Source organism: Mauremys mutica, chromosome 10 (genome assembly GCF_020497125.1).
Source record: "Mauremys mutica isolate MM-2020 ecotype Southern chromosome 10, ASM2049712v1, whole genome shotgun sequence".
In the NCBI taxonomy this organism is placed as follows: Eukaryota; Metazoa; Chordata; order Testudines; family Geoemydidae; genus Mauremys; species Mauremys mutica.
The window spans coordinates 71360592-71373369 of NC_059081.1; the positions used below are offsets into that span (position 1 = coordinate 71360592).

General features: G+C 40.6%; 1 protein-coding gene across 1 annotated transcript in view; it reads left to right on the forward strand.

The window, feature by feature from the left end:
• HDAC4 (histone deacetylase 4) overlaps positions 1-12778 on the forward strand; it is a 449638-nt gene that overhangs the window by 394854 nt on the left and 42006 nt on the right. The window contains exons 20-23 of the mRNA XM_045032382.1: positions 5938-6045; positions 6611-6666; positions 7871-7958; positions 10306-10425. Of these exons, the coding sequence (XP_044888317.1) occupies positions 5938-6045; positions 6611-6666; positions 7871-7958; positions 10306-10425 (372 nt within the window). The remainder of the gene's footprint in view (positions 1-5937; positions 6046-6610; positions 6667-7870; positions 7959-10305; positions 10426-12778) is intronic.

The window sequence follows — 12778 nt, forward strand, 5'->3', positions numbered from 1 at the left end:
GGTACAGCTTTATCTCTTATCAGTGCACATCTAAAGGCTTTAGAGTGCATTCAGTTGTATTTATCATGCACTGATTTTTTTTTCTTTGAAAGAAAATTGTTTTAGTTCGATTGTAAGATCTCAGACTGTGTAACTTCTTCAAAGCAGGAAGCATATTTACCTGCAGGTATATTTAGTACCTAGAGCAAGTCTGGATCCTGACTGGTGCTGTAGACAGAACCACAAAACAGAGTAGATAAAAAGAACATAAGTTAGAAACAAATAATTGGCAATGTGATTTGAAGTCCTGACTAGCTGACACAATTGATTTAAGTGATGCATTGTGGAATTAAGGAATACAGTGAAGTGAAGACAATTTACCAGCAGCATGAATGGTGTCTACAGCTGCTATGGCCAGATATCTCAGTGGTGATAAGAGAAAATATATATAGAAAATAATTATAAAATCCTGAGTGGTGTGGAGAAAGTGAATAAGGAAAAGTTATTTACTTGTTCCCATAATATAAGAACTAGGGGCCGCCAAATGAAATTAATGGGCAGCAGATTTAAAACAAATAAAAGGAAGAAGTTCTTCACACAGCGCACAGTCAACTTGTGGAACTCCTTGCCTGAGGAAGTTGTGAAGGCTAGGACTATAACAGGGTTTAAAAGAGAATTAGATAAATTCATGGAGGTTAAGTCCATTAATGGCTATTAGCCAGGATGGGTAAGGAATGGTGTCCCTAGCCTCTGTTTATCAGAGGGCGGAGATGGATGGCAGGACAGAGATCACTTGATCATTACCTGTTAGGTTCACTCCCTCTGGGGCACCTGGCACTGGTCACTGTCAGTAGACAGGATACTGGGCTGGATGGACCTTTGGTCTGACCCAGTATGGCCATTCTTATGTTCCTAATGAGACTCCCTCAGTTTTTCCTTATGACTTTTGCAGAGCCAGGAACGATAAATGTCTCTCTGTGTGTCCTTTCATTTAAGTGCTTCTCTGAAGACATTTCAATTTCTTAAGAAAAATGAAAACTTAAAAAAATGCCCTTAAATAAAAAACAGAATGAAATTATATAGGAATATTTGTTAATATCAAGCATCAGTTGCCCTGGTGAGACCTGTTGTCTCTTGATTCGCCTGGGCCAGTAGTAACCCCGTGATATATCCTAATATTTAAAAAACAGATTACATAAGGGATAAACATCCCTACATTCAGAGTCCCGCAAGTATCACTTCTTAGGAAAGGTAGTATCAGACTTCTGACCCTCACACTGCCCATACGCCTCTGCCAACAAAAAGATTCATAGGAGCTGCAAAAGTTCAAACGTGTGATTGAGGGTCAAGGGGCATTGAGTTTCTCTACTCTTATAAAGTCCTTCAGATCTTCCAAGAATTTGTGGAACAGCAGTGACAGCAACTTTATGGGAGTGGGGGGACCAAATCCCAATAGAGCAAATATTGTTCTCAAGAAGATGAGTGTGATGAACAGAGCAACTGCTCTTAAGCCAACAACAGCAGATTCAAAGAATCATAGAATCATAGAATCTCAGGGTTGGAAGGGACCTCAGGAGGTCATCTAGTCCAACCCCCTGCTCAAAGCAGGACCAAACCCAACTAAATCATCCCAGCCAGGGCTTTGTCAAGCCTGACCTTAAAAACCTCTAAGGAAGGAGATTCCACCACCTCCCTAGGTAACCCATTCCAGTTCTTCACTACCCTACTAGTGAAAAAGTTTTTCCTAATATCCAACCTAAACCTCCCCCTCTGCAACTTGAGACCATTACTCCTTGTTCTGTCATCTTCTACCACTGAGAACAGTCTAGATCCATCCTCTTTGGAACCCCCTTTCAGGTAGTTGAAAGCAGCTATCAAATCCCCCCTCATTCTTCTCTTCTGCAGGCTAAACAATCCCAGTTCCCTCAGCCTCTCCTCATAAGTCATGTGCTCTAGGCCCCTAATCATTTTTGTTGCCCTCCGCTGGACTCTCTCCAATTTATCCACATCCTCCTTGTAGTGTGGGGCCCAAAACTGGACACAGTACTCCAAATGAGGCCTCACCAGTGCTGAGTAGAGGGGAATGATCACATCCCTCGATCTGCTGGAAATGCCCCTACTTATACAACCCAAAATGCCATTAGCCTTCTTGGCAACAAGGGCACACTGTTGACTCATATTCAGCTTTTCGTCCACTGTAACCCCTAGGTCCTTTTCTGCAGAACTGCTGTCCAGCCATTCGGTCCCTAATCTGTAGCAGTGCATGGGATTCTTCCGTCCTAAGAAGCAAGGCAGTCCAACTGCTCTTAGTACAATAACATCATCCAACCCAAGAAAAAGAGAGAAACCCAACAATGTATCACCAAAGAGCAAGAAATATACTTCTCGTCTCCTTAAAGTCCTTCCAGAGGATAGGGTTGATGTACAGTCCCAGCAACAACTCCTCTCATGGCCACCACACCTGAGAATTCATGGGGAGGAGAGGTAGGGAGACCAAATATTATCTGCTCAATAATGAACTTCATAAATCCAGAATGATGAATGGGTTAACAGCAGCCCATACACCAACAGCAGCAACTTCAGAATAGGAGAGGAGTCCAGACCATGGCCACCCTAATAACATTTGCCATCCCAGTAAAGTATAAGCCCTTGATACAGCATTAATCCGGTTCACATCAATGGTATTGTTCACGCACTTACAGTTAGGTGCTTAAGCACTTTGCTGCATCAGGGCCTAATAGTCTGCAGCTGGCCACCCTGTAAGCAGGTGGCTGTCGGCGTGAAATCCTTATTTCAGAGATGCAGAAGGTAGCAGACAGCAGCAGACCCCCTGTGGTTAAATCCTTCTCTTGCTTGGAGAATGGGACAACATCCTGGAAATTGGCTTCCAAATTGCACAAAGATTTTTTTTTAAGTATTTAATTTCTCTCTGAAGGAATAAAAACTTCTAAAACCTCTCTGTCCTCCCCACCTAGTTCTTCCTGAAACACTGCCACCATGAGCCTAGCTTATGGTGGCATCAAACCACCTGCAATTAGCAGCATTCAGCTCAGGCATTTTGTGAAAATTTTCAGGCATTTGGGGGAAGAGAGCCAAAACTGGCAACTTAGGGAGACCAACTGGGTTGCACAGGATCTACCTGATCTATGGTAGAGAAAGAAGTGGGCTTGCATCAAATATTCCATAGTGACCTCTGATGATCGAGTGCCTTTTTTGTACAACTTACAATAATATCTGTCACAACTAGGTTCCTCAGTCACAGATATTAAAACACAAATTAGCTAAAAAGCCATCCGATATTAAAACTAATGAGCCTTAATTTGTGTCTTGAGAGTTACTTGACTCTGGTTGTGATGGGCTTCCTTGGGGGACAGACTGTGAGAACTGCCACCAGCTATGAAGTCAGATCAACAATAAAAGCCATGTAATTTCAGCAATGGGGCATATAGGGGAAGATGGCAGTCATTCATAAACTGGGGTCCCAGTGCATTCAGGTCCTTAAGGATCACTACAAATACCATAAATTATATTATATTTAAAAGCAAATAGGGGGCTGTTGACAAGGATTGAGCGCAGCTACAGCTGCATCCTGTGTTGATGAAGTCTGGATGTAACAAAAACATGAGTGACCATTGTTTGGTGCACACTCGAGAGGAATGGCCGTAGCCTCATGGCCTGAAGTAGATGGTGGTAAATAACATGGACTCCATCAGTTATCTGAGAATCCGGGGTAGTGCTGGATTGTGGCAGATGCTGAGGCTGCTAAACATTTGAGCAGAAGGACTAGTAGACATTCTCCATAGGTGAGGAGCCACCTGCCCCCCAATTGTTGTAAATACTTACTTCATATCACCACCCCTCTCAGACACTGGGAGAATGAGGCTGTAAAGACTCTGGGTTCAATGAAAAGGCACGATAGCACTGAGCATCAGCATAGTGACAACACTGCAGCCACAGAACAACTTGAGTATCTCTAATGGCTTCACGTAAACACTAAGAAGGAAAAGCAAAAAGATAGAACCTTGCAGAGCCCAGTATGGACAGATTGACAGGGAGGACAGCCAGTTTGTTCATTACCCTCTAGGATCTCTTGGAGACAAAGGGACGAGTCCACTGAAGGGTCACATCCCCATGGTGAATCCACCTTCTCTTGTGGTGAGTGATATATTAATAGCTGGTGATAGGCCCAACGCAAGCAACATAAACAACTTCTGATTCCACTGCGTATGGCTAAAAGGAGCTCTGCTTTCAATATACTCTCAGTCCCAGGAGCCGACTGATGCAATGTTCTTATTGGTATCATTGTCTAAAAGGGACTTCTTCAGGTAGGATCTCACATAATCACTGCTTGTTTCAATGTGGTGGGCAACTCACCCTTATGACAGAAGCCATTAACAATCCGTGTTGATTGAGAGTCCACTGGCTATAGTCAGCTGTAAAAGAAATGGATCCATCATTAGAGGTTTTAAATAACATGTTAGACAAGCACCTGTCAAGGACTGTCTAAGGATAGCCCTATCTTAGCGTAGGGGTATTGGTTAGATAACCTCTTGAGATCCGTTACAGCCCTACAGTTCTATGATTCTGGGATCTCACATTGGCTTATATCTATCAAAAACTCTGCAAGTGAAATTTGATGAAAACCAAGCAATACAGATGTTACTTTTCTTCAGTCCCCTTCTGATATTGTTCCCACAAAAGTGGTCAGTTCAGATCCAGTCAGTCTTATCTTAGAAATAAAATCGGACAGTTCTTCACATCAACAAACACTCTATGCTTACTCTGAGCCTGTCCCCGATAGCTAGGCTACCCTCAGCTTGGAACAGTTCCATTAAGTCTGGATTTTGCAGAAGCTATGGGTGAAAAGAAGAAAGCACACACTGCTGTCACCACTCTGTCTAAACAGTCTGGCCCACTATCAATGGGATTCAGAGCAGGTCATTCCCCACTGGCTAAGACTATGAACAATCCCATGGCAATCCAAAAGCTCCTTTTGTCCACTTCTATCCAGGGCTCACAATCAAATCACAGTAAATATCAAACAGGGCATTTCATCACCTACGTGTGAACCTGTCTTGTCTTTGTGCAGTTGTTGGGCTTGTTGTGGTAAAAGCCAACATTGCACACTTCCTGTTTAAATGAGAACGTGATCTTGTACAATAACGAGCAACCAGAGAATTTTAAAAGAATGTCTTTCCTTTTCTCCCCTAATCTAGTCTACGTTTTTGTCAAAGGGATTTGTTCCTAGTCCTGTCAAATATTTGGCATTTAAACTAAATGTCCACAGTTAGCACCTAGATGTTGAAAAGCCATTTATTTTCTGATTCTGTAGTAGAGTAATTTCTGTGTAAATCTAGCCAAAATAGATTTGACAAGGATTTAGAGAATTGTCTATTCTTAAACATCATTCTTCATTGATTTATTCCCTCTTTAGTAGGTTTTTTGTTTTACATTTTCTTAAAGCTTTTTGTTTGATTGTGGGTCAGTTTTTACCCCGATGGTAAAAAGAAATACTGAGACAACACTCAAATAAGAATCTTAGAAGGAAGCCCATGATAATTTACACTGCTTGGGATCAAACTCCCCTCCTTCTTATTGCTAATCCCTCAGCACCACAGAGCAACTGGAAATCCTGTCTCTTCAGTGGTGTTAATATGAATAGATATGAATTTACTGTGACATTAGCTCCAACACCGGTGTCACAGTTTTTCTCTCTTCACATGGGGAGACAGGTGTGCCACCACCTGAGCATTGTGATACTAGCAGCTAGCACTAGTACATATGTGTATGTAAGGCCCCAGTGGTTCCCCAAATGTAAGGACAATTGTGCATTGTCATTGGGATGATCACTATGAATAGAAGAATTTTATGTTTCAGTAGTTTGTAAATCTAGGTAGTCCAACTGCAGGCTCTTCTCATTGTTTCTGAAAACTGACTTTGTTCATATGTTTTCATTAGGTTGACAGTGACACAATTTGGAATGAAGTTCATTCGTCTGGTGCGGCTCGCCTGGCTGTGGGCTGTGTCATTGAACTTGTTTTTAAAGTGGCCACAGGAGAATTGAAGGTTGGTATAGCAGTAGCACTTGGCTCTGATATAGGGCTCTGTGCAGAAATGACAGGGTAAGATTTATGGCCTGTGTTACACAGGAGGCCAGGCTTGAAGGTTGTAATGGTCCCTTCTTGCCTTAGTTGACAAGACCGTTATGGACATGAGCAAGTGAACAAAAAAATTACTAACCTTTAAGGATGGGTTTAAAAAAAAAATCACAACCTCAGATAAGATCCTGACGCCACTCAAGTCAGTGGGAGTTTTGCTATTGACTTCAACAGGGCCAGAGTTCACTGCAGTTGTTCAAAGTATGCTCTACAAGAAACTCACAGTTTAAAAAAGTAGTCAGTTTCCAAAAAATGCAGGCTGCCTGTGTCCTCTAAAAATGAAAGGAAAGTTAACACATTGCTAAGGGCTTGAGTGGAAGCCATGAATGCTCATCTGAGTAACCCAGAACTAATGAATAATTACAAAACTGAATTAGCAACTCTGACCACAGCTTCTGAGCACACTCTGTGAGATACCAATGTTCTTTTGTGTCTGATCTCTCCTCTGTATTCTTGTTGGTTTTTATATGTAGAATGGATTTGCTGTTGTTCGACCTCCAGGTCATCATGCTGAAGAGAGTACCCCCATGTAAGTATGTGTGTGCATTAATTGGTTTGCTTCAGTGTTTAGAGCCATTAATTAAGAGAATACTCTACGTGATACGGATCTGGAAGCTAGAAAATTATTTGATTTATTATAGACTTCCTTGCTGAGTGATGTACAATACAGCATCAGATTTAAAGCTGTTTGTAATACTTTAGAAGCAGGAAACTTTCCAGTCCTCTTTTTGTTTAATACAGTCTGTTTTAGAATCATGCTTAGAGATTGCATCTATTTCTAAAACTACATTGAGTCTATTAATTCCGTCATCCCCATCTATTGTTTATCTGCATAAAGAGCAGTTTGTAAGTTCGGTACACTGTGGGCTTTTTAATATGGAGAAACAGTGATATGCCACTTATAAAAGTTATGTCTGATACAGTATTTTATCTTGGGAATATAATACCAATTTTATAAAAAAAAAAATTTTTTCATAAAACAGAAACTGAAGTCAAATCTTCCCCTCATTTAGCTTTGTTGGGATTTTATTCCCCTAGAGTTGAAAGTGGTTTGGCCACATTGGGTTGGGCTGATTTCAACTCTGGTTCCCAAAAGGTAAGAGGGTAATAAACCATATTAATGAGTGCATCTCCCTCAGCCCTGGATATAATTTGTTTCTTGAACTAGTACGTGCCTGGCTTCATGACCAATGCTCAGATCTTTTGGTCCCTTGATACTTGGTTGGTGTGAGATCAGAGAATATTTACTATTGGATTTGAATAAGCGGAGTTCTTTGAAGCTTCTCTGAACTGGTCCCCTGTGCTTCAGATGAATTAATCTGTATCACTAAAATCCCCTTCTTTCTCTCTGACTGCACCCCCATTTCCCTAATTTGAGTGAGAGCCCTGAAACTTTAAAAATCACTGTCTGGCAGATTGTATACTTCAGCAGCATCTCACAGTAAAGAGTGTTAGAATGTGTGGTAGTGTTCACCATTTCCTGTGAGATCACTGAGTCACCTGTTGGCATGTGGTTATTTTTTGTGTGTAATTGAGCACACATCTGTTAGGGAGGAAGAAATAGTGAAAGCAATAGAAATTTCTTCCTACTTACTGTATTATGTTTCACATTTTATATATATATATATATATATATATATATATATATATATATATATATATATATAAGGACCGAGGCGAACATATAATTAACACCCCTTTTTTCCTCTCTCTCTCTTGCTCATTACCTCCAGGGGGTTCTGCTATTTTAATTCTGTGGCAATTGCAGCCAAGCTTCTCCAACAGAGACTCAACGTTAGCAAAATCCTTATAGTGGACTGGGTGAGTAAACATTTATTCTCACCAAAGTAACAATGGAAGCTCTGTCAGTTCCTCACAGAGGAGAGACATTATTTATAACTCAGTGAACACAATCAGACTACAGAAGCTCAGAACTGAAGTTCACTTTAAAATGGTTTATATACAATAAACATTTATTTAAGGGTAACATCAAGATTGAAAGTCACAGCAATAAACTTCTTACCATATTTTTTCCATTTCCCCCCCATTCTCCGCTCCCCCCGATTCTAAAGAAGCTATCAGCCCTCCAAAACAAAGCCTGTAACGCAGAGGGCTTTGGATACAGAGGGACCTAGACAAATTAGAGGATTGGGCCAAAATAAATCTGATGAGGTTCAACAAGGACAAGTGCAGAGTCCTGCACTTAGGACGGAAGAATCCTGTGCACTGCTACAGACTAGGGACCGAATGGCTAGGAAGCAGTTCTGCAGAAAAGGACCTAGGGGTTACAGTGGACAAGAAGCTGGATATGAATCAACAGTGTTCCCTTGTTGCCAAGAAGGCTAACAGCATTTTGGGCTGTATAAATAGGGGCATTGCCAGCAGGTCGAGGGACGTGATCATTCTCCTCTGTTCAGCATTGGTGAGGCCTCATCTGGAGTACTGTGTCCAGTTTTGGGCCCCACACTACAAGAAGGATGTGGAAAAATTGGGAAGAGTCCAGCAGAGGGCAACAAAAATGATCAGGGGGCTGGAGCACATGACTTATGAGGAGAGGCTGAGGGAACTGGGATTGTTTAGTCTGCAGAAGAGAAGAATGAGGGTGGATTTGATAGCTGCTTTCAACTACCTGAACGGGGGTTCTAAAGAGGATGGATCTATATTGTTCTCAGTGATAGCAGATGACAGAACAAGGAGTAATGGTCTCAATTTGCAGTGGGGGAGATTTAGGTTGGATATTAGGAAAAACTTTTTCACTAGGTGGATGGTGAAGCACTGGAATGGGTTACCTAGGGAGGTGGTGGAATCTCCTTCCTTAGAGGTTTTTACGAAGCCCTGGCTTCGATGATTTAGTTGGGGATTGGTCCTGCTTTGAGCAGGGGGTTGGAGTAGACACCTCCTGAGATCCCTTCCAACCCTGATATTCAGTGATTCTATGAACACACATCAGATCCAAACTTCAAGATGGGTGGCTGTGCCAAGTGCTGGTTGAGATTACTGGGCATGAGCATTATGTCCATCCCAACTCTGTTCTCATGAGCTGATAGAGTATTGAAACTGACAGGGTCCCTGACTGGCTTGGCTTGAGCAGCGTTCTGGACAATTTCAGTAACATGCTTGAGGGATTGTGCAACATTACGCACATTTGGGCAACCCAGCGACACTAGTGGGTCACTCAACAAGAGAAGCTAGGATTTTAACAAACTTGCAACACTCCTTTTGGAAGTCTGATTGCTTTCTCAGGATCAGGATGTGTGACTCATTCATCTATTTAAGTTAAAAATAAATGTTCAGGATAGATTTCCACTTTGGTCCATCACTTTTCTCAGAGTTCCTTTTACTCTTCTTCCCTTCTCAATGACTTGGTTTTGTAGCAGAAATTAAAGGACAATTTGGAGAAATGTCTCCTTTTGTAAGCTGTATTAGTCCATTAATACCTTGGTGATAAGGGAATTGGCCTGTTTGGTTGAGATCATTTTTTTGTTTGTTTGTTTTTCTTTGCACTGCTGTTAAATTGCACTCATAGGGCTCATTCCTGCACAGAGCTTAAACACGTGTTTGGCCTGCAGACAGATGGCCTGGTCAGACTTACGGTGATTAACATAGCTCATCCCAGTTCTGTCTAAGAGAACATCTTGTTTTCATTCAGGTGCATAATCGAGGTTAATTAATTACCCAGTTATGTTGAATTGAAAGGACAGTAGAGCCTCAGTTTTACAAACAACCAGTTGTATTCAAACCCTATTTCATGATTTTTTTGGGGGGGAGAGAATCACGTAACAAAAGTGATGAGGATGAAAAAAACAGTTGACATCCCTTCATATTCCAACACTGTCAGTACGTTGGCAATTACTCTGCAGTGGTTTGAAGGACAAGAAGAAAGCAATGCAGTGCACCGCTGTGCTGCCACTTATGCACCATACCAACTGTGGTTTTGTGATGTTAATTGTATGAACTCTTCAATTTCAGTAACTCCTCAGTCCCCAGCTAGCTAGTCAAATAAGGGTTCTACTGTGTAACAAAAACCTAATTTTAGTATTGTGTGGATCCATTCTAGTTTTCAATAAACTGCTTCACTTGGATTAAAAAGAACCAGCCTGGTGTTTTTCATCTGGACTGTTACTAGTGTACTAATCCTCCTTATCTAATACAATCTCTGTCCCTGAAGGACGTGCACCATGGGAATGGTACTCAGCAAGCTTTCTACAGTGATCCTAACGTTCTTTATATTTCACTACATCGCTATGATGATGGAAACTTCTTCCCAGGCAGTGGAGCTCCTGATGAGGTAAGAGCATAAATAAACAGGATACCTGCCCACCATATAATTACTGTGATTGGCACCCCGGGATTTCATTGGTAGAATCTGCTGCTGGTCAGGAGTGAGATGCATTGACAAGACTGGGGGGACTTCCATAGGTCAAGAAGTGAAATGACAGAGCACTGTAGGAAAGCTTGTACTGCCCTTGCTCACATGAATGCCTGTTAATGCTTCTCATAGAACCCATTTTTGTGTGTTTCTAAAGTCCTAGCAATGCCATAAAATTTACATTTTGTCCTGGCAAGGAAAAGATACACCTTGGTAGACCATCTTAGTCAATAAGGGTGATTCCAGGATTGATTCTATGATTGATCAAGATTAGTCTCTAATAAGTTATTATTGGACAGTTGTTCAAACAGGCGCCTTTGCTTAACAGACTAAAGTCTTCTCTTCATTGGGGAACACAACTTCACGTGCATTTCCTTCCTTCTGACAATGCAAGCTTTTTGTGAGACAAAACAAGAGGGTGCTCATGGTTTTACAATTACTGCATGGGCTCACCAATGCTCTGATCTCCTGGCACAGGCTTGGGATCCATCTCTTTTACTCCTGGCCATGCCCTGTCATTGCTCAGAGGAGTGAGTGCTGCATTTACACCTGCTTTTCCTGCATCCAGAAGCTTGGAGATTGGATTTTTAGCTACAGATTAATTAGAATTGTTGGACAATATACAAAATATACTCTTAGAAACCCATAAGCCTTTCACAGACAAGGCATATCAACTAGAATAGAAGCATTTTTCTATTTGGACTTCCACCAGATGGAGACACACACATTCATCAAGTACTATTTTTTTCATTCTACATTCAGCCTTATCCTTCAAGAAGCTCAGCTTAGGCCTCTCCTTTGGAAGCGTACCTGTCAACTATTTCTCCAGTCCATCGTTTATTCTATTACAAAGGGCCTACTTTGGCTTGTGGACCCTTAACTGGTTTTCACAAGAAAACATAACTGTCAGGGAAAAAGTCAATTTTGTTTTAAAATAGCCATTACATTAGTCTGCCCGTCTTATCTTAAGCAAGCCAGAAGTCATTCTTTGTACAGAATCCTATAGCACGATGGTTCCCAACCTCACTGTTAGCTGACCTCATTACACAAGACCGGATGTTTGATTTATCAGAGTAGGCTAACAGAAAATGATTGCTGTTCACTCAGACAGTTATTTCAATTTGCTTGTAGATTATTTATCCCTATTGCTTAATAAATTCTACACAGAACTGCAAATGAAGAGAGAGAGGGGGAAAAAAAGAGGTCATGAATGAACCAGACTTTGCTGTGTTTAATTTAGATAATTAGTAAAGTCCGCAAAGACTTCATAGTTTTGACTAATATTGATTTAAACAAAGTTGTTCCTTTCTAATGGAGATGCAGTTATAAAAATCTGTATACATGATTCAAAGGGCAATTAAAATATTTTAATTAATTAACTATGTTTATTTTGAAATGTTGATAATTTTGAAAATCCATAGAATTTCTTGCCCTGTCAGTTTTATTCTTTCTGTTCTGCACATTTTGATATTCCTTCTAGGCATCTAAAGAATATAAAGCACAGCCTTGTTTTATTACCTTGTTTGTGCATTATAATCAGAGCCAACGATGAAACATTTATGCAGCGTTTAACTGATGCTGCAGGATGGACAAGGAGTGCAAACTTTTAGACCTCGGCTGCACTCATATTCATGCTGAGTCTGTAAAATCATTTAATAATGTAATGATTGTTTTGTCTAAAAACTAAATATATTGGATTGGAAGGACACTCTTTAGTAGACTATAAATTGTAAAAAAAAAAAAAAAGAGCATAAAGTGGTGGGGTTTTCTAATGTTCTTGCAGGAATATTTACAAAATACAGTTCTGCCAAACAGAAATTTTAATATAGGAAATATTAGTAGATTATGTATTAAAATTAGATGGATGGATGGATGGATGGACAGACTGTTTTCTAGTAGCTAGTGTTTACAGTAAGGCAGCCAAAGAAAAGTTTGAATCCCGAATTCTGTAATTTATCTAAACTGATATAGCTATTTATGTAGTTATATAGTGCATCTAAATTGAATCTCCAGATTAGTTGTATTTAGGTAGCAACACTATACCAGCACTTCACTTTAGATAGGAGATAGAAAGGAGGTTCACATTTTTCTTCAGATTAATTACTGTAAATGTTGTGTTTTTATTTTTCACCTGTCACCTCTAATAAAGTTATATACACACTGTGATAATGTTCACAAATGTGCACACAATGATTCATATACTACCAATATCCGGTTAGCTCAGTGTAACTATTTGTTGCAAGTCATATTTTCCACCAGCAGAGGGGGGCCC